This window comes from Apis laboriosa, unplaced genomic scaffold (assembly GCF_014066325.1).
Source record: "Apis laboriosa isolate Shangri-la unplaced genomic scaffold, ASM1406632v1 scaffold11_cov152, whole genome shotgun sequence".
Taxonomy (NCBI): Eukaryota; Metazoa; Arthropoda; class Insecta; order Hymenoptera; family Apidae; genus Apis; species Apis laboriosa.
In genome coordinates this window covers 923,805-944,182 of record NW_025221020.1, presented here as the reverse complement: position 1 = coordinate 944,182, position 20,378 = coordinate 923,805, and the positions used below count along the sequence as shown (strand labels likewise).

General features: G+C 32.6%; 2 protein-coding genes across 10 annotated transcripts; one reads left to right on the top strand and one right to left on the bottom strand.

Annotated features, from left to right (window-relative positions):
* Positions 1–1,012: 1,012 nt before the first annotated feature.
* Positions 1,013–18,566, bottom strand: LOC122719654 (RIMS-binding protein 2). 9 transcript variants are annotated; one of them, XM_043945672.1, is made up of 17 exons: positions 18,395–18,566; positions 12,577–12,729; positions 11,229–11,542; positions 10,973–11,150; positions 10,443–10,880; positions 10,004–10,313; positions 9,287–9,873; positions 9,069–9,195; positions 7,972–8,180; positions 7,332–7,736; positions 6,724–7,249; positions 6,412–6,621; positions 6,141–6,349; positions 5,836–6,063; positions 5,473–5,734; positions 3,039–3,292; positions 1,013–1,611 (listed from the first exon to the last, which is right to left on the bottom strand). In XM_043945672.1, the coding sequence occupies exons 2-17, from the start codon at positions 12,718–12,720 to the stop codon at positions 1,096–1,098; spliced, it is 4,917 nt and encodes a 1,638-aa protein (XP_043801607.1). In that variant the 5' UTR covers positions 12,721–12,729; positions 18,395–18,566; the 3' UTR covers positions 1,013–1,095. The 9 variants fall into 9 exon arrangements, with proteins under 9 accessions (XP_043801607.1, XP_043801599.1, XP_043801591.1 ...); XM_043945664.1 differs by lacking the exon at positions 18,395–18,566 and adding an exon at positions 15,812–17,705 and having other exon boundaries at positions 12,577–12,783; XM_043945656.1 differs by lacking the exon at positions 18,395–18,566 and adding an exon at positions 15,812–17,705.
* Positions 18,438–20,321, top strand: LOC122719705 (endoplasmic reticulum resident protein 29). Its single transcript, XM_043945760.1, has 4 exons — positions 18,438–18,484; positions 18,560–18,824; positions 19,285–19,683; positions 19,813–20,321. Exons 2-4 carry the CDS (start codon positions 18,729–18,731, stop codon positions 20,047–20,049), a joined length of 732 nt encoding a protein of 243 aa, XP_043801695.1. The 5' UTR covers positions 18,438–18,484; positions 18,560–18,728; the 3' UTR covers positions 20,050–20,321.
* The last annotated feature ends 57 nt before the right edge of the window (positions 20,322–20,378 follow it).

The window sequence follows — 20,378 nt, the reverse complement described above, 5'->3', positions numbered from 1 at the left end:
ATTGTAAATAGTTATATATATGTCACGTTTTGATATTTAATTTTCTAAAATATTTTGTTGCGAAGATCAATTGTCTAATAATAAAAAAAAAGCCTCTTTGAAAGCGAGATTTTAATAGCTTCTAAAATCTAATGTAATCTAAACTAATGTAATCTTAAACTAAATAAATTACTTATTAATAAAATTAAGTAATTCTATTTCCTTTTTGTTTTCAATTCTCACTACTTTTTTACATATACATATAGATAAAATATTAACAATCTAATCTATACTTATAATAAGAATAATTAGTTCATTAAACTAATTGACGAGTAATTTTTTTATATAACGAACTCATTAATATACTAAAAATTCGATTATTTCTGTCCCTGTATTTTATTCGATTTTATTTCTTATTTAATGTTTACATCATGATATAAAATTTCATTATTTCATTTAAACTACGTGACATTAAACAATAATCTATAATCTATAATCTATAAAGAAAAAGGAGAAAGTAGATGTGATAAAAGTAAAAAACGAGAAAATAAAAAATTAAAAGAAAAAATCTAAAAAAATTCAACGAGGATTATTCATTATTTTTAAGAATTTCTGCTTATATTCTCTGAAGAATACGAATAATTAATCGTTCAACTTTAATCGTTAACAACTTTCTCGAACAATTTTCGCGAAAGATATCAAAATGCAAGCGAACATTCTTCTTTTTTTATTTTACTAATACCTATATAGGAAGTTGCACCAACGAGAAAGATTAATAAATATCGGTCTCTTCGTAGGTGAATAGATCTTTTCAATCGAACGATCCAATGATTGCAGGGGAATAATAACAATCGTTATTAGCAGCAGCAACAGCAGCAGCAGCAATGGCAGCACACATTTGTATTTGTTCAGGGATATTCGCGAAGACTTGATCGGACGAGACGCATTCGTACGTTCCTGCCTGCGCGTCTCGCTTGTTCTCCGCGAACATTTCTCCGTAATACTGATTTATGAATAAATTTCTTGATTCTTCGAGCTTTCAGCATGAATTCACGACAATATGGTAGGGCTGAAATGGAGAAGAAGCGGAGCTGGCGACACGGGCAAGGTAATCACTCACTTGCCTAATCCGAATTTCATGAAAATCAGTTCTTTCCCTTTCGACAGGATATCGCCGCCAGCGCTCGCACCGGCCATCTCCGTGAACTTTTGCATCAGATTCGGCCCTGTACTTTGCTGCTGTTGCTGCTGTTGTTGTTGGCCTTGCGTGGTATTCGGTTGCACCTTTGCTTGAGGCGTTGGCAACACTGTCGGTATTCCTCTCATCGGTTTACTCGTACTCTGACTTTGCATCGAAGAAGCTTGATTCTGTTGGGAATACGGTTGATTCGGTTGTTGTTGTTGTTGCTGCTGTTGAGGCTGTTGCTGTTGGAATTGTTGGCCTTGGGGACCGAATCCTGCACTTTGTTGTTGATATCCTTGATTCGGTTGTTGATAACTTTGATTTTGTTGATTTTGCTGTTGTTGTTGATACGGTTGATTTTGTTGCGGATAATCTTGTTGTTGTCCAAGGCCCTGTATACCTCCTGGTAAATTACTACCACGATTGATCACGCCTCCCCTCCCCTTCCCCTAAAAATTAAAGTGACACAAATTAATGGAATAAACTTTAAAAATTTAAATCTGAGAACGTATACGTTCTCAAACATTCTGGACCAACAAATGTGTTAAAATGTAGTATTGTTTCAAGTAGTACCCGATATCCTGAAAGGTTTAAACAAATTTTTATTCTAAAGATACAGATTTTTTTTAAAGATAACATTGTTCGTTAACGTACTATTTTAACTGAACATTAAAATTTATTGTTTTCATACACTTATTGTTTAATAACGATATCTCGCTTCTTCCTACTACATTGCTATTATGATTATTATGATAAATAATGCATTTGTACTGATATGTTGATACATTGTTACCTAAATGAAGAGACAAAAATATAAGAATTCTATATATATGATTAAATAAGATTTTGGTAGCGATTCACTTAATAATGTAATAATTGATTGTTACTTTTGATTGTATGATGTTGACCTGTAAAATGTTGAAATTTTACTGAATGTGAGATTGAAATGAATATGTATTAAAAAGAATTGTGCGGAACGGAAGCGAAAATGAATAATGATTAAAGCAGAGAAAAAAAGAGAGTTAAATGGAAAGACGAGAAATCTTTAATTACTGAAGAAGCATAATTCACTGCAATTTACGTTTAATTCGTGCAATTTACGTATTCGCTAATATACATGCTTAACTGTCTATTGATTAAAAGCATTTAATGATAAGCTTCGATATACTATGATTTTTTTAACGCAAACATTATTATTTAAATATTATAATGCAAAATTCATTTATTTTTATTAATATTAAGTCAAAAATATTAAAAGATTTAAATATCGTATTTTTTTAGTAAAATTTACCAAATGCGAATCAAAGAAATGAAAATCATTTCTTTGAATAGTGATTTTTTTAAAGAAAATTTTACAATTTTTTTTTCTTATGCAATTGTAAAATTTTTATTTACTAAAATTACTGTTAGAAGCGTGTCAATATTTCTTGAAAAGCATCATACATATCTATTAATTGAAAAAAGACTCATCAATTGTATATGTAAATATGTATATAAATTTTAAGTAATCTTCTAACAATATATGCACTTATCATAAATATTAAACATTTGTGTTAAAAAATATTGAATATCGTCAGTATCATTAATCAATCCTCTAGAATTGTTAAGTAATTGTCATTAAGAACATACCTGAATCATCGAACATTTTTTTAATCCTTAAATTGTTAAAGCCATTGGACTCTTTGGGTTTTTTCTTTTCATTTATAAAAGAAAAATAATATAAAAACTAAAAAGAATAAGTGGAAACAAAAGCGTAACAGTGAATTGAAACAAAGGAGCAAAAGAAGTTCGGACATTTTGAAAGATTTGCGACAAGAAGATAAAAAGCATGGCGAAAAGCGAAAGTGAAAACTTCTGGATAGAGCAGTGAACTCACCTGTTGTTGAAGGTGGGGTGGTACGGGACCTTGTTGATGGGCACCCATAGGTGTGGGCCCATGTTGATTGGACGTGGTTACAGTCGTGTAGCTGTGGTGATTCGCTTGTTGGTACGCTAGATGCGGTGGATTGTTTTGTTGATGTTGGAGTTGATGTTGTTGGTTGTTCATTAGTGATGGTTGTTGTTGTTGTTGTTGTTGTTGTCTAGAGTCTAAGTGACAGACAGGGACAGACACAGGCACAATGCAGGCATCTAGCAACAGAGAAGAGAACAAGACCGTGTTGTCATTCATGGCACATTTATATCTTCTAAATGGACATTTAGACACGCTGTCGATCATGCCAAGTAATATTTTTTTATTTAAAAATTTATTTTAAAATTTTTTAAATTTTGGAACTACTTTTTTCTTCCTTTCACATTCTCTTTTCTCTATTATGTATGAAATATCATATTATGAAATGATTTATATGAAATATCATATAAAATATGTTTTCGCATTTTTTTTTTTTTTTGTATATTTTCATTCTTTTTTAAATAACATTTTTCTTTCAATATAGAAAAAACGAAAAATTTTGAATTACTTGGCAAAATCTGAATTTGCGTATATTAAATTTTTCTCGCGACTTTATACTTTAAGACACGAAATCTGATAAAATATATCGTATTAATAATCCAAAACGAGTTATCGAAAAAAAGATTGTTTAAATGTCTAAATGGCCAGCATGACAACACGACACGAACGACAATCATGTGATACGACGACCATCGACCAGTTCAGGCACACAGAAACATATTATGTCATTATATATAAAATACACGCAATAGTTATATACATGTATATATATATATATACATATATATTTCATATACACATGCATATATATTATATATGTATATATATATGTATATAGCGTAAATATAATACGTATATATATATATATATATATATATATATATATATATCGTAGGAAAAAGATAGGCATGTAAAAAAGTAACGGAGCTGTAAAGTGCTCGGAACAAAAGATACGAATATAATACATATGTAAATATTTCATACATACATATATATGTATGAATGAATATGTATATATGTATATGTATGCATTTGTATTTAATAGAAAACACTGAAAGCAGCTTAGTGTTTTATCGTATATATACATATATATACTATATATAAATATGTGCGTTTATATGTATATATATATATATATATATATATATATACACATATATGTATACATATATGTATAAGTAGATAGATATTTAGATAGATAGATAGGTAGATAAATAGATAGATAGATAGATAGATATATAGATAGATAGATAGAGAGATAGATAAATAGATAAATAGAATGATAGATAAATAGATAGATAGAGATAGATAGATAGATAGATAGATAGATAGATAGATAGATAGATAGATAGATAGATAGATTGATAGATAGATAGATAGACTGATAGATAGATAGATAGATTGATAGATTGATAGATAGATAGATAGATAGATAGATAGATAGATAGATAGATAGATAGATAGATAGATAAATAGATAGATAGAGATATAGAAAATTATTTTGCATATGGCAATACACGTGTTCCTAAAAAGATTTGCAGATACAAAATGTAGTTTTCACACATTGCGCGAACACATTAATCTCGTTATCGGACTTTATATTGCGATAAATTAGTACGAGTTCCTATAATCTTGTGTGTATTATTGAAATACTATCTTAAAATAATTCTCTGAAGAATAAATGCACCTGATGACTTACTAGAATGCCTTATAGAAATAGTTGATACGTTGCTTTACCCTGTATTGCAATTTCTCAATAAATTTGCAAGATATATCCCTAAAAATAGTAATAAATTCTGATCAATGACGATTCGGCTTTGCAAGATCGATCAATCATAAACTTGTGTGACCCTTCTGTCTGTCGTCTGGCACATCTAATTTCGTGTCTTGTGTTGCTTGCTGTTTGTATGTTTTTTTTTCTTTCTTTTTTTTTTCTATTCACACTGACGTCCAATTATTTTCCAGATTTTCTTTCCTTCTTCTTTTCTTCCATTTTAAAAGCAATATTATAGTACTCGTCATCGTTCAGATATTCAAGCAGATTAATTCACATTCGTTGAATATATGGCACCAGTGTGAATTTATTGCAACTCCTCGAGCCAGTGCTTTTTATCTTCATAGAAATCTTTCTCAGTTTCGATCCTGCTTATCACTGCGTTTTAGTTTCTGCTGCTCGCTTATTCTGTCATTTCAAATTTAGCTTCTTTTCTCTCTTCAGAAAGTTGAAAAATATTAAAAAATATATAAAAATTTTATTTTTACTTCGTATACTTGGCTTGAGGAGCTATTTATATCATAATTCGCGACATCGTAGTGAATAATATAGCGATAAAAAAAATAATCAATTAGAAACTTTTACCTTTGCCTCGTCGATGACCAGTAGAAGGTGGTTCTCGAGGCGGAGGAGGTGGTCCTCTGACTCCTGGCCCTTGACTTTGTCCTGGTGGTCTCCTATTTCCTGGAGGAAGTTGTCCTTGTGGCGGTTGATCAGGAGCTTCAGTAAGGAAGTTGCTTGGAACTAAACCACGCACTCCATTTAATTCACCCATATAGAATCCATCATCGTCTAGGTCACCATAGACATAGATTTCATTTCCAGTTTGGAATGCCAATTCCACTTGCTACAGAATTGAAATATATTAAAATGTGTAAATAAATTAAATTTTCAAATTATTATTAATAAAACTATAAAAAATATCTATTTGTTAAAAACAAAACTTACGGAATCGACATTAGGAGATAATTCATGAGGATCATAGTCATAGAGTGCTATCATTTTCTTCACAGGCATACTAGCATAAATGTCTCCCCATCTTCCTCTCCTTCCTAGCTGTCCTTGTCCAGGCTGATTTTGATCTTTAATTTCTTCAACCATATTATAAGGAACATACCCTCGTCTACCGTGACATTCTCCCCAATAAAATCCATCCGCGTCTTTTTCGCCATACACCTATCAAAATAATTTACATATTATATTTATATGTTAATATTTCATAACGAAAAATTGAAATAACTTTTAATAAAGACCTTAATAGTATCACCCTCAGAGAAGGGCAATTCTTCTTCACAAGCGTCCGGATTAGGTGACATTCTTTTTGGATCATAATCAAATAGGGCAATAAACCAACGTGTTCTTTTGTTCATTTGTTGAGCGCTACTTGACGAATGGCCCGCACCACCTTGAGCTTGCATTCCTCGTCCTCCACGGTAGCTAGAAGCCCTACCTCTTTGACTTCCTATCCCGCAAAATAAGTGGAATATGAATAAATTACGATAGACAAATATTTGAAATACGAACCTGGTTGATCATAATAAGAATCTTGAGGTCTACCAGCAGGACCACCCATTCGTCCTGGTCGATGCGTCCCAGGAAGCCCTTGTTGCCCTATTTGGGGTCCATATCGATGTTGGTTATGATGAAGCGGCATACCTCTACCTCTACGTGACGGATCATCTTCCTCACTGTAATTCGCTTCGCTTGCCGAATCTTTAGTGATTTCTGGAACTCCTAAATAATAATGCAAAATTTTAAAACTTTCAATAGAACTTGAATAATCTAACTTCAATAATCTAAATATAAGAAATCAAATTTTATAATAAGAATCCTTACCCATCTGGGACATGCTTTGTCCAGGATAAATTTCTTTATCAGATAAGTTTTCATCAGTCTCAATAATAACTTGGCCATGAGCGTCAACCCTAGTGCCTCCATGTCTTCTTATATGAGAAGGTACAGGAGTCGATGGATATCTTTGACCTACACCTCCTAAACGATGCCTATTCGGATCATCTGGTTGTCCAGTAGCGGTGGGTTGCGGTTGTCCTTGATCTTGCATGTGCGTAGATGCATGTTGCAAATGAGTCGCGGTTCCACCACGAAGAACGCTACAAGGAATAGCGGTAGCACAACTATCGCCCGATTGACTTTCCCTGCTTTTTGTCCTGACCGTGATGTGTTTCGGATTCAAACCCATAAGTTTGTGTATATCCACCAAAGCATGGTCACCGGTGGGGCTGTCTACGTCGGTGACTTTCTTTCCATCGGCATATACCGCGTAACCGGTGACGGCCGAACCGTTTAGGGCAACAGGCTGCCAGGTCACTAGCAAAGTGCCGTCCTGCGGTCCAGCCTCCACCTATCGCAAATATAATGTATAATTATTTATCGAATGTGATATCGATTGTAATATAGAAAAAAATATCAAAACAATTGTTAACCTGGATATCGACCGGAGGATCAGGTAATCCTTTGGGTAATGTTTTGAAATGGACATGACAGGCTAAATTGTTTGCCGCTTGAGTATTTTGGTCCTCGAAATGCGTCGCCCTCAGATTCTTTGCTTTCACGGTTACCCTATAGATTGTCGAGGGTGCTAAACCGGTAATCGTGTGTCTATAAACACCAGGCTTCACCGTCCTAACCTCCACGTTATTCACACAAACCACGTGTTGATGATTGCTATTGCTCGGCATCCAAGATATGACTGCACTAGTGGCGGTTACATTCGATGCTTTGACAGCAGTTGGACCCAAAGCGACATCTTTACCAATTACCATAGTACAAGCGGCATCACGAGATGTTCTTCTTGAGTGTGTCACTGAACGTACGCTTATTCTGTGTGGCTATATTATTAATTAAATGAAATCAAATAATCTGACAAACTTTTACGTTCAATTATGTACATCGTTATATAAATCTCGCACTTTCTTCTTTCGTGAAACTGATACGACTACAAATTGACATAAAACATTTTCCGTTCTATTATAAAAAATTATATTTCTCTGTCTATCTATATAGCTAATATCACAAACAAATATATCACTTTAAAAAATAACAATTTATTTTTTTTTTACGAACCCTAGTAGAATCAACTCCTTCGACCAACGCTCTGGTTCTCTCCGTTGCTTTGACAGTAACCTTCAACACTCCATCCACGTAGACGTGATACGACTCCAATTGATGAGTATTTTCTGGCGCCGTCCAACCGATTAAAACGCTCTTGTTCAACTGCCGCTCGAGAGTGAGGTGCTGTGGCGCCGGAACTAGGTCCGAAAACAGGTAGACTTCTTCAGGAAAAAAAGACAAGACAAGCCTAACTGTAGCTAAAAATCTTTCACTATCTAATTCTCTAAGTCCATCCAGCCTAAGTCCATCCAATACTCAACACAGTGCAAGATTCCGTTTACGTCTTTCATCAAGAAATTAGAATATTTACCTTAACTCTCAAACAGAGAGAAGAGACCATTTTTTTTAATCTCTACAAAAACAGCAATAACATGCATATGTTCTACTTTCAAACGGCATTATTGAACAGCAAAGATTAATTAATAATAAAAATTATAATTAATAACGTAATAAAAATTATGTATTCTACAAGACAATTAATTAAATTTGTCTTATCTCGAGGAGCATAGAAACATAGAAAATATTGCATACATATGTGTATATAATATACAATACATATACCTTGTTGAATCACGTAAGAAGGGGTTATTGAGAAGAAGCATTCTATGTACTTGGAAGAGCTGCACGAAGATATGTTGAAACAAAAAAACTTAATACTACAATGTCATCATAAAATAGAAAATATTGATATGAACATAATTAATTTTCACAATTACAAATCGCTAATTATTAGAGGGTAATAAAAGTTTCGTTGTATAAATACTTATCAAGCATGGATTTTTTTTACAAATTCGTTTAAACAATTAAATTAACTTAAAATTAACTTTAAATTATATTTAACATTTCGAATTCGTGAAGCAAACATTAAATAAATATTCTACCATTCTAAATACGATGCGACTATATATATATTCATTAAAAAGAATAAATCACATATCGTAATTTTCACGCTGTTTACAATTATAAACATACTACATCTACTACTTTATCACGATCTACATGCTTGAAAATGAAAAAAAATCAAACATATAAAACGAAAACGTACTAACCTGGTGGCTCTTGTTCGTCCTCCTCCGCAATATTATCGAGCTCCGCGTATGCAGATAATTCGGCTTGTCGATTTCGATTACCTTCCTCTAGAGCCGCTAACTCTAAATCAATATCCTGTAGATAACACTGAAAGAAAAAAAAAAAAANAAAAAAAAAAAAAATAATTAGCCATGTCTCTGTACAAGAGGCGTAATAAAATTTATCCTAATAATCTTACATTGCTCACTTGGGGAATGTTAGTCGAAGCTGAATCATCGACGTCCCTGAGGCCAAGAACAGCTTGATGGAATTCTAATAAATCGTCACCGATCAATTTTTGAACAAAATTAGCTGGAACAAGACCGCGTCTACCGTCAAGAGTTTCCGCATCTAGGAAACCATCTTCGTCCGGTTGTCCCCACACAAGTAAATAATCACCACCTTGAACAGGCAATTCTGCTTCAGGATTCTCGTTTGGGGAATGCTGAAACGGCTCGTAAGTGAAACGAGCAATATAGACGTAGCACCGTCCTTTGCCGGGTATATCCAGCATATCCACTTGGCCCTCGGCCACCATATTGTCATTGGTCAGTCGATCTAAGGGATTGGAAAGTATACTACTAGGTATCTTTGGCATCTGCCTTGAGCCAAGGAAGTGATGGCCCGTCGTAGAGGGCGCTGTCGGCGAACTGGCACGTAAACTTTGTTGGATCTGTTGAATAATGGCTTGCTGCTGAAGTTGATTAGCTTGAGATTGCGCTGAAAGTTGTTGCATCGCTTGAAGGGGATCGCTTATCGCTTGTAACAAGCCTGTCGATGTGGTTCCTAAAATAAAAAAAAGAAAGATTTTAGATATAGATTTTTAGAAAAAAAAAAATAAATAAAATAACGAAGAAATATATGTGTGAAGAAAATTGTTTCCAAGGGAACAAAAAAAAAAAAAAGAATTTGATACCTGAAGACACGCCTGATGTGCCAAAAGCATTGGTCCCGACGGTAGAGTAGGTCGATCCGCTGGTAACGAAACTGCTCTGTACACTCGAGAAGGGAAGAGCGGATTGCGGTACATTGGTAAGCGCGCCCAAAGTGGAATGAAAGCTGGTCGTCGAATAAGGTGGTAACGAGGACAACGTGGTTTGCGGGATACTCGTCTGTGGAACGGAAAAGTTGTGATGCGATAGTTGGGTACTGAAGCTGCCACCCGCTCCCGTACTATAAGTTCCATTCGGATGCGATGTAATGGATAAACTTGGATACGTCGTTGCCTGTATATATACACATACACACACATACACAGATCGATATTAATTTCACGAATAATATAAAATATATACAAACTGATAAGAAAGATTTGATTTGACGAATAATCTAATAATAAATAACCTCATCCATACCTGTTGACTTCCATTCAATTGAAAACTTTGGCCGGTTTGTGTAGGCTGCGAATAATGAGGTATTATGCTTTGGCTAGATGATGTCAGGTACGTAGTAGAGGCCGGATGTTGCGGCTGTTGTTGCTGTTGGAGCGGCTGCTGATAGGTTTGCGTATGCGGATAACTCTCCTGATACTGATTGCTCGTGTAATGGGTGTGCGTTTGTTGTTGCTTCTGTTGTGTTTGCAGAACACTTTGGGAATGCGTGCTCTGTAACTCGGTGTGGCTCAATTGAGGTTGCTGATACTGTTGAAGCTTTTGTTGGAAAACTGGTTGCGATTGGCTGGTCGAGAGCGATGGCGCTGGAGGTATTGGTTCGCTGTAATAAGGCGGCCCATTTGGAGTCAATGGTGGACAACCAGGCATCATTGGCGTTAAGGGCATAGGTGAACCTGCGTACTGTTTCAAAGATTCCAAATCACTTTCATTTAAAGAAAGAAGAGATGAAAAGAGAGAGAGAGAGAGATAATAAAGAAAAATTATTTACATACATGACTCATCTGCGTTGGCATTCCTAGGCTCAGAGCATGTGGATGAGGTGGATGTTGATGTTGACCGAGATTAGGAAGATTTTCAGAGCTGGATCGCAAAATACCCTGTGTGACCGAGGGTTGTTGCGTGGTAATGGTTCCTCTTGTATGATCCAAATCGTGTATCATTCTGTTTGCACTATTTGTGGATAATAGATAATCAAAATAATTTAAAAAAAGAAATTAATTCAAAAGTCGAACAGATCACGGAACGTACTTGTTATCCTGTTCTATCTTTGCTATTATTCTATCGATTTCAGAACCAGCCGGAGGCCAAGTAGTTGGAACCGAATGAGTAACCATAGGCCCTCTGCTTCGCGCGCGTCTAAGACTTGTTAATTCCAATGATAATTCTTCGTGTCTGACCATCTGTAACTCTGTCTTCTTTTCGAGCTCCCTTATTTTCGACTGTAGCGCTTCAACCGATTCCGGTCCTTGATATCGTCCTGCTATCTTTTCGCGTAATTGATTCTGTGCTTCTGCATGTTGACGCTCCAAATCCGCTTTTCGAGCTTCTGTTTCACGCATTTGCTGAAAAGATCAGATTTATCGGATCATCTTAAAAAAAATATATCTTTTTCCTTTCTTTTTCTTTATTTTTTAAAAATTTAATCTTCTTTTAGAAAGAAAATAATTATTACTCTCCAATAAATCATCAATCGCGAAATAATGAAAAGAATATATAAATGATTATTAATCGTGTATGAAGGAAAAAAGGAACACTATAGTATCAACTATCGATATTAGTTTGCGTCATTTTTCTCGCGATATGGATCAAAAAAAATGTAAAAAATATGACCGTCAAGTTACGTTTAATATTTGTGGGTGAGGATAGGAAACCACCTTTAATAACCGGAAGGGACGCCTGGACGGGAGTATGATCCACGACGAGAATCACCCGCTCGATATTAATAATGAAAGAAGCCTTTGTATTCTGAATGCCTCGAAGGAAGGTTACCAACCGAACTTACTCGACACAAACTTGTTTGTTCCCCGAAAATCGTCTAATAGTTAAAAAATTGGTCGAACCGCAAAACGAGAGGAGAGCAATATTGCTAAAATTTCTCTTACAGGTTATCTTTTTTTTTTAATTAAAACGAATTTTTCCGCTCCGCTCCGTTCAAAATTCGCTTAGAACATCAATATTTAATGGCTGACGAACACCTCGTTGATAAACCGCTTCTCGTCGATCCTCGAAAATGATCTTAATCTCGTCACACATTTTCACATATGATCATTACGTGCCCATTACATATTTCCATACGTAATTATTTATCTTGTTGTTGCACAAAAATGAAAATTTTTGTTTTGTCGAGTGAAAGAAAAAAAAAGTTTTAAATTTTCCTTAAATTTTCAATCCAAAATTGTCTACTGTTTCTGTTCGATCGTTATATAAACAAAAGAAACTTTAACTGAAAAAAAAAAAAAAAAAAATTAACNTAACTGAAAAAAAAAAAAAAAAAAAATTAACACATCAAGTCCCTAAGATAGTGACTTCAAGAGAAGGGGTAGAGAGGAGATGAAGTATAAATAATTTGAAAATTTGAAAAATTGGCGAGACTCACCTCGAGAATAGATTCAAGAACTGCGTCCTGCATGATGGTGGTTTTCGTGGAGGTGGTAATCCCGACAGCAGATCCGGTATCCTGCAGCTGCGGAGCCTGAGGTGCCGTGGAAGCGCCACCTCCAACACCACAGCACTGCAACATCCCTGAAGTCTGAAACCCTCGCCCGTCTTTATCACGGCCAGTCCCTATCGATCTACCGTGTATCTAGGAGCTATCTTAATTAATTGGCGGCTTTTGCGGGGCCTGCCAGGCTGCACACGACGATCCCACGATTAGGCGTATTCAATTCTCTGGATGCGAAAAGGAATTCTTTTTTCATTGCGCCCCCACGATACCCTCAGCCCCCTTAGGTATGTGAATCGACTGAAAACAGCCGGTTACTCTTCTTGCACGTACAACCGTGAAAAAAGATACTTTTCGCATTCAACCCTCTGTATACCGTAAAAACAACGGCTACTACAGTATATTTCTACAATCCTATAGAATATTTCTCTTTTCTATATTGAATAATTGATTAATCGATAATATATATTTATTGGTTGATATATAGAGGATTAAACGGAAACAAGAATCAACATGCCAACATTCGCCGCGCTCTATAAAAATCATGGCAACGTTGCAACGATTTCGCCGACAATGACACACGTGCGCGTTCTCCATTATAATTATCGTGATTGCACGTTCTATTGGTTTAAAAACGTTCGACGCACATAAACCGTAACCGGGCGAACTCAATAACGAATTACAGATAACCCTGCCTCTAAATGGGAGAAATTCAATCAACGAGATTATTGGCAACAGGTTCTTCGGAATGTTTTGATCAAAATATATCTGATACGATCGAATATCGGCCTTTGTTATTACGTTCGAACGTAATAAGTTCAAGAGCATTACAACAAGTTATGTGTTAAATTTAAGTTTGACGTATGTCGCATTATGAATGAATGTAAAAAATTCTCGAAGAAAAAAATCTTTTTTGAGGTAAATATTATAGAATATGAGTTATTCTTAATTTTTAAAGATAAAAAAAAATAAACACTCATTCTTGTCTCGTTCATCTGTTTAAATAATTAGATTAAATAGATTTTTTCTTGCATCAATTTTGAAAAATATGTTAAAGTTAAATTAAAGGTTAGATTTTATTGATAAAGTAACAAAGTTAAATTATAATTAGAAAAGAAATGCGAATAATACGATGAATAAATTTTAAATGTAAATTAATGTAATAAAAGTGAAATATGAAAATAAAATATTCGTAGAGAAAATTCAAAAGTAAAAGGAGATTTAAAATCATTTATCGATAGAATTTAACGAAATATATAATATTTTCAATTATTTTAATCTGTTTTTATATCATCTTGCAATATATTCAATTTTAATCAAATCTTATTAAATTTATTTTTTGAATCAATTCTAATAATAATATCCATATGCTTTATTCGAGATTGCGAGATAATAAATACATGTTACAAAAAAAAAAAGTGTTTCTATTCTTCGAGTAATCTATAAATAATCTGCAAATATGTATCATCTTTCAAAACAATTCATCTTGTTTTTGATAGCGGAAGTTAAGAAATTTATTTAATTTCATTATGATAACAACAGCTCAATTTTACCGGTTCTACGTTCGAATAATTCAATCACAGTCAGAAGGGACATCTTAATCCAGAAAAAGTCGAACGCAAATATTAAAACTGTAAGATGTAGCAACCGATATCTAGTTATAATATACATAAGTATTATTCAATAAATTCTTCTTCCTTTTATTTTATATCTTTTAATTCGTGTACATAATATTATTTAATGTAATTAATTATCTTTAGAAATTCGAAGAATTTATTATACCAATTTAATGAAATGATATATACGATAAGCACAAATATTAATTTGAAAAATATTTATTAATTTTCAGGTATGAGGAAATCATCATTTTAGAAACGAATATATACTTTATCTGGCAAGAAATATGTTTCAACTTGCTCATGATACGCAAGTCCAATAGAAACGATAAAGCTAAAGCGCAGAAGTTAGCAGCAAAAAGGCAATAAAACTTAATTCATTGAAATAAAAGAAGAATAATGTTTAAAAATGCAACACGATGAAAATAAGAGTTAGTGAGTTAATTTGAAAATCGATTAGAGAAAAATAGAAACAGGATAGAGAAGAATAGATAATCACGTATAAGAATATATCGAAAGAGCGGACCAATGACTTGGCCTTTCAAAGGAAAGACACTTGTTTTAAGCTGCTTGAGACATGATAAAAATTTCAAAAGGGAAACAAATGAAAGTGACCTCTCGACATTTGGTCGCTGGAAAAGGAAGAGTTGGGGGCGGTAGTTAAACAGAAGGAAGGAGAGATTCAGAATGAGTTTCTGTCTATGAGTACGGGTCGAGTGGCACGGCACTGCTTATTGATCTCACTACCAATGGTACGTAGTATACATATACACCCGGTGCGCACGGGACATCACTGCACGGCAATACGTAATATATCCACTAGCACTATGAACTGCCTATTGCCATCACCACGAGTAACACGAGCTATATACGTCGACACAACTAACAGAATATGTTTTTTTACGATATGTCATTATACCAATGACAACCGGTCACCACCGTTGTCTCTGTTTCCTCACTGACACTTCGTTTCTTACGTTATTTTCCTCACTAGGCCACGTTTTTAACATTCCTTCATTTCCTTACTTATTTTATATTATAATACGAAACACGTATGTATTTATTTTTCTGTAAGTTGCAACGATACCGTGTGAATATTCTATTCTTTTTTTTTCGGCAATTCGTATAAAATTCGAATGTGAAATCTTTTTTTTTTTTTTTTTTAATCACATGAATCTCATGAAATCTCATGAAAATCTCTTTTTTTTTCTTCACTCTTATATATATATATATATATTTGCACTTAAGCACTTATATATTATCGTAACGAATTTCTCTGATTTTTCTTTAAGCAAAAACACATACGCGCAAGTACTCTTCCATTCTCTTCCACTCTCTCTCTCTCTCTCTCTCTCTCTTCTCTCGCTCTTTCTCTATTTCTATCTCCCTTTCTTTCTCTTTCTCACTCTCTCTCATTTTCTTACTTTTCAATCAAAACTAACAAACTTCTATTTTCTTTCTTTTTCTCTCTTCCATTCAATCTTATATAAACTCTCGTACTGGCTGTTCATGATGCTTGCTTTCGTTTCTTTCACGAGATGCACGACACTTACGATAACCGAGTCGAAGGGATTGTGGCAGGCCAGGGCTGCTGCTGCTGATGAGCGAACTTCACGGGACTCGCGAGCTTTTTCACTCGGCTATCATCCCGTACAAGCTCCAAGATCTGCTCGGCCGTGGAAGGCAGGCGGCAGGGCTGCTGGAAAACGGGGGAGGAGGTATATTCGCTCGCCCACCGGAGAAAGGGGCAACGAGTGGGGGTAGACACGGGTCTGGCGGGAGTATAGTTACTTAGAGGGGATAGAGGACCGGGAAAAAGAGAGAAAGAGAGAGAGAGGAGGTAGGGGTGCTGTCACTGGAAAAGCAGCCAGGGGTAGGAACTCCCGTCACCACCAGATATGGGTCACTTTACGATCGATACCGATATAGAACCCCTTCAAAGCTAGGGATCACGAACGATCGCCTACGTCATTTTTACTTTGATATAGCACCTTAACCTACAGTTTCCTTTTCGTCTTTTTAAAAAAAAAAAAAAAAAAATAAAGATACTTCTGTGATGATATTAACTTAATTAATAATATTGATGATTTTCTGAATACAATTTCGAAAAATATAGTTTTAATCAGGGAAAATTAAATATGGCGTATTACGGCTAGCTCGAAAATTAATACATACACCTTGAAAGTCTAGTGACTTTATAGAAGGGTTTATCTCATAGCTACATGGGGATGTAGCTTTTATAAAAGACCAATCAATACACGTAAGACAATTCACCGATCTTTCTCTCTCTCTTTATTCTTTCAACTATCTTTCTTACTCTTTCTTTTTCTCTTCTTATACACTCTCCTTGTTACTCCTTCCTCTCCTCTATTTATCCATCCTCTCTTTCCACTTACCTATATATGTAATATGCTTATATTCACTATATTCTTCTGTCTCTGTGTTAAATCTATTTTCTCTTTTTATTCGTCATTTCGTATATTTGTCTTTCATTTTATTTTATTTTTGAATGGCATAAACATCATTTAGCGTGGGCATAAATATCATTCAGAATAAATGGAAAAAAAAGATAAAAAAAAAATCAAGTTTTGTAAAATTTTAAATTTATTAATTATTAAAATTTTTTTCATTTTTTTCTTTTCTTTTTTATTTTTGGAATTCAATATAAAACTCTTAACATTAGAAAAAAATTCTTCTCGAAAGCCATTGTATTTATATAACATACAAAGTAATCATATTAGTCTTATTAAATTCACACGATATATATTTTATAAAACATTATTTCATATTATTATATATTTATAACTTATAGTATTGTACAATAAATTGCAATGTGCGAAATATGAAGTTATCGATATACATATTTAAATATCAATAATGACATTAAGAACTGACTTACGTAGTTGGTATCCAATAGAAAAAAATATGAGAGCAAGAACCTCCTGATAGGCACGGCCCTGACAGAAGCGCAGGCGTCCTTGCGATTAAGTGACGTCATGAGTCTAAGGTACGGGGCGTTATACGCTTATCAATGAACGTACGACGCCTACGGCGGATACCTGTTTTCTAGTAACTAACACCCTCTCTTACCCGCTCTATCTTTGCACCCCATACAGTTTATCCTTCGCTCAACTATGATTTTATAATCGATTAAATGCCAATTTAAAAAAAATTTTTTAAATATTCATTATCCATGTTTTTAAATCATTGCACTTCAATTTTGTACATATTCTTCTCATTTGCAACATAAATACACAAACATATCTTACTCATTGAGTAATTTGATCTCAAATCGATTGCGTACTATGATTTTGTTTGAATTGAATAGAAAGAGGTCAAATATATGTATATTGTTTGAGCTTTTTATACATTATGGTATACATTACAATTATATTTTACAAAAATAGAAATATTTTTTGATTTTTTGATAACAAATTTGTACTGAAATATTTTCGTTTTTATCTTTTTCCTCTTTTTATATTGATTTTGAACATTAAAATTGAATATAATTAAAAATATTTTTTATATTGTATTACTAATTTTTCTCAATAAATTTTTAATAATTATGCATTCCTTTAAAAATGTATAATTATACTAATTAATTTTTTATTTATTTTTTTTTCATATGTTTTTACATTTTTCGTTCATTCATTATTTGCTTTTTCATAATTTTAATGATTTAAAATTAAGATATTCATTTCATTATTTTGAATTTCAGAAATCAATCAATGATATAAAATAATTATAATACTTAAAATTTTATTAAAAGTATTTAATTATCTTTGATATATTCATATTGTAACAATTGTAGAATTCTATCATAAACAAACTGATTCAACTTATGTTATTTTCTCTGATAATATAAAGCATTCTTTTCAATGTTAAAATAAATATGTTTTAAAAAATGTTATAAAATGATTTATATTAAAAATAAAAAAAATTAAATATTTTTAAATTTTATTAATTAATAAATATCTATAAGAGGAAGCAAATATTATATATTTTTTCTAAAATATAAAAAAGAAGCTTTAAAGTATTTTCTAAATATAGATTATTACAAGATGATATTTGTAATTAAACATCTAAATAAGCAAATAATACTTAGGAAAGTAAGTATATACCGTCCTGTAACGTACGATTTCGTGTCCTTTTCTGATTCGTCAACGCTAAGCGCCGCATTTGCTTCACCTGTATTTAATCAAGCACATTGTACTGTAACATTTGAGGTTATTTTCAAGCAGTAACTAGAAGAAGAAGTTCAATATAACTATTCGGCTCTTTTTACATTTCTCTTCTTTTAGTTACATTTATATATGACCGGTTGCCAACTTTATGAAAACGTGCGATAATCAAGAAGTTGGTTAATACGTAGCGCACATCGCTATAAAAGAATTGTTTTTACTAAGTTATCGTTTCTTGAATGATAAGAAGCATCTAAAAAGTTATTGATAGTTTCCTGCCAGTTATAACATGCTCTCATCAATTGTAATATTTCTTGTTATTGGAATTGCGGCTGCTGAAGACTGCAAAGGATGCGTTTCTCTGGATTCTTATTCCTTTGACAAGGTATTTTATGAATACATCAAAAATGATAAAAAAAAAAAAAATTTTAATTCTTGAATTAATAGGCTTAAAAAGTAATTATTTGAAAATAAACAAAAATCAGTTATTTTTTTAAGTTTCTTTGTTCTTTTTATCTTGTTGATTAGATAATTTGTTGCTATGGTTATAAGACGCTTAGTTACGTCATATACATATCTAATATATATATGTAAAATATAGAAATTTATATAATAGAAATTATATATATTAATACGTATGAAAATATTATATTTATACATATTATGTTTTTTTTTTTAATACAAAACGAATAATAAGTATTATTATTTTGATTAATAAAAAACATTCGCTTGTTATAAATGTATTATTGATTTAAATATTTATTATAGCAAGTTATTGTATAAATATCTAATAATATTGTTCATAATAATGTTGTATTGTTCATAATATAATGTTCATAATATAGGTGGTACCGAAATTCAAAGCTGCAATTGTTAAATTTGATGTAGCATTTCCATATGGAGAAAAACATGAACAATATGCGCAAATAGCCGCCGCAACAAAAGATTCTCATGATTTGTTAGTAGGTGAAGTGAGAGTGAAAGATTATGGCAATAAAGACAATTCTGATCTTGCTACTCGATATAAAATAAAGTCCGAAGCTTTTCCCGCTATTCTTCTATTTCTTCAAGGAAAAACAGATCCTATTCAGTTCGTTGCAGAAAAAGAAACTGATTTTACCGCGGATAATATAAAACGATTTGTTAAAACAAAGTCTGGAATATATCTTGGTTTACCCGGTTGTGTGGAACAACTTGATCGACTTGCTGAAGAATTTAGGACTAGCGGAGATTCGGAAAGAAAGGTAATATTATATTATATATATATATAATGTATATTTATGTACGTGTCTATATATATGTAAATATATATATGTACACACACATAAATAACAGTTTATAAGTTATAATTATTTTTTTTATATTTTTCGTAGGAAATATTAAACAAAGCTAAAGTCTTTGAAGAAACATTACCCGAAACACAACGCGCTGCGGCAAAAGTTTACGTTAAAACTATGGAAAAAATATTAGAAAAAGGAGATGTTTTTGTTCAAACAGAACAAACAAGAATAGAAGGCATATTAAAAGGGAAATTATCAAATGAAAAGAAACGCACAATGGAAGAAAAACGTAATATCCTTCATTCTTTCTTATACAGAGATGAATTATGAAGAAATTATCATATTATAGTATTATTAAATTTTGTTATGCATACTTTTGTAAAAATAGTATCATATTGAAATTGAATAATTAATCATTTTCAAATCCAATATTTTACAATTAATTTTTTATATTATAAAATAACAAGAAAAAGTTGAAGATGTCAATTCTTACTTCAAATCATTCCAATATCTCTACAATTTGTAATGCAAAGCTGCAATTTATAATAGCTGTAAAAAAATTGGAAAAATATTTAAAAGGAATAAAATATTTAAAAAACCTATTTCAAATTTTAAAAACAGATATCCTCCTGTAAACATTCAAATTTTAATATTATTTT

Excerpts from the sequence above, each read along its gene's own strand:
- LOC122719705 (XM_043945760.1), top strand. The coding sequence starts at position 18,729 with ATGCTCTCATCAATTGTAATATTTCTTGTTATTGGAATTGCGGCTGCT. Across the intron at positions 18,825-19,284 it reads ATTCTTATTCCTTTGACAAG|GTGGTACCGAAATTCAAAGC; the intron begins GTATTTTATGAA and ends TTCATAATATAG. Across the intron at positions 19,684-19,812 it reads GCGGAGATTCGGAAAGAAAG|GAAATATTAAACAAAGCTAA; the intron begins GTAATATTATAT and ends TATTTTTCGTAG.
- LOC122719654 (XM_043945672.1), bottom strand. The coding sequence starts at position 12,720 with ATGTTGCAGTGCTGTGGTGTTGGAGGTGGCGCTTCCACGGCACCTCAG. Across the intron at positions 7,737-7,971 it reads AAGGAGTTGATTCTACTAGG|CCACACAGAATAAGCGTACG; the intron begins GTTCGTAAAAAA and ends TTAATAATATAG. Across the intron at positions 6,622-6,723 it reads ACAAAGCATGTCCCAGATGG|GAGTTCCAGAAATCACTAAA; the intron begins GTAAGGATTCTT and ends ATTATTATTTAG.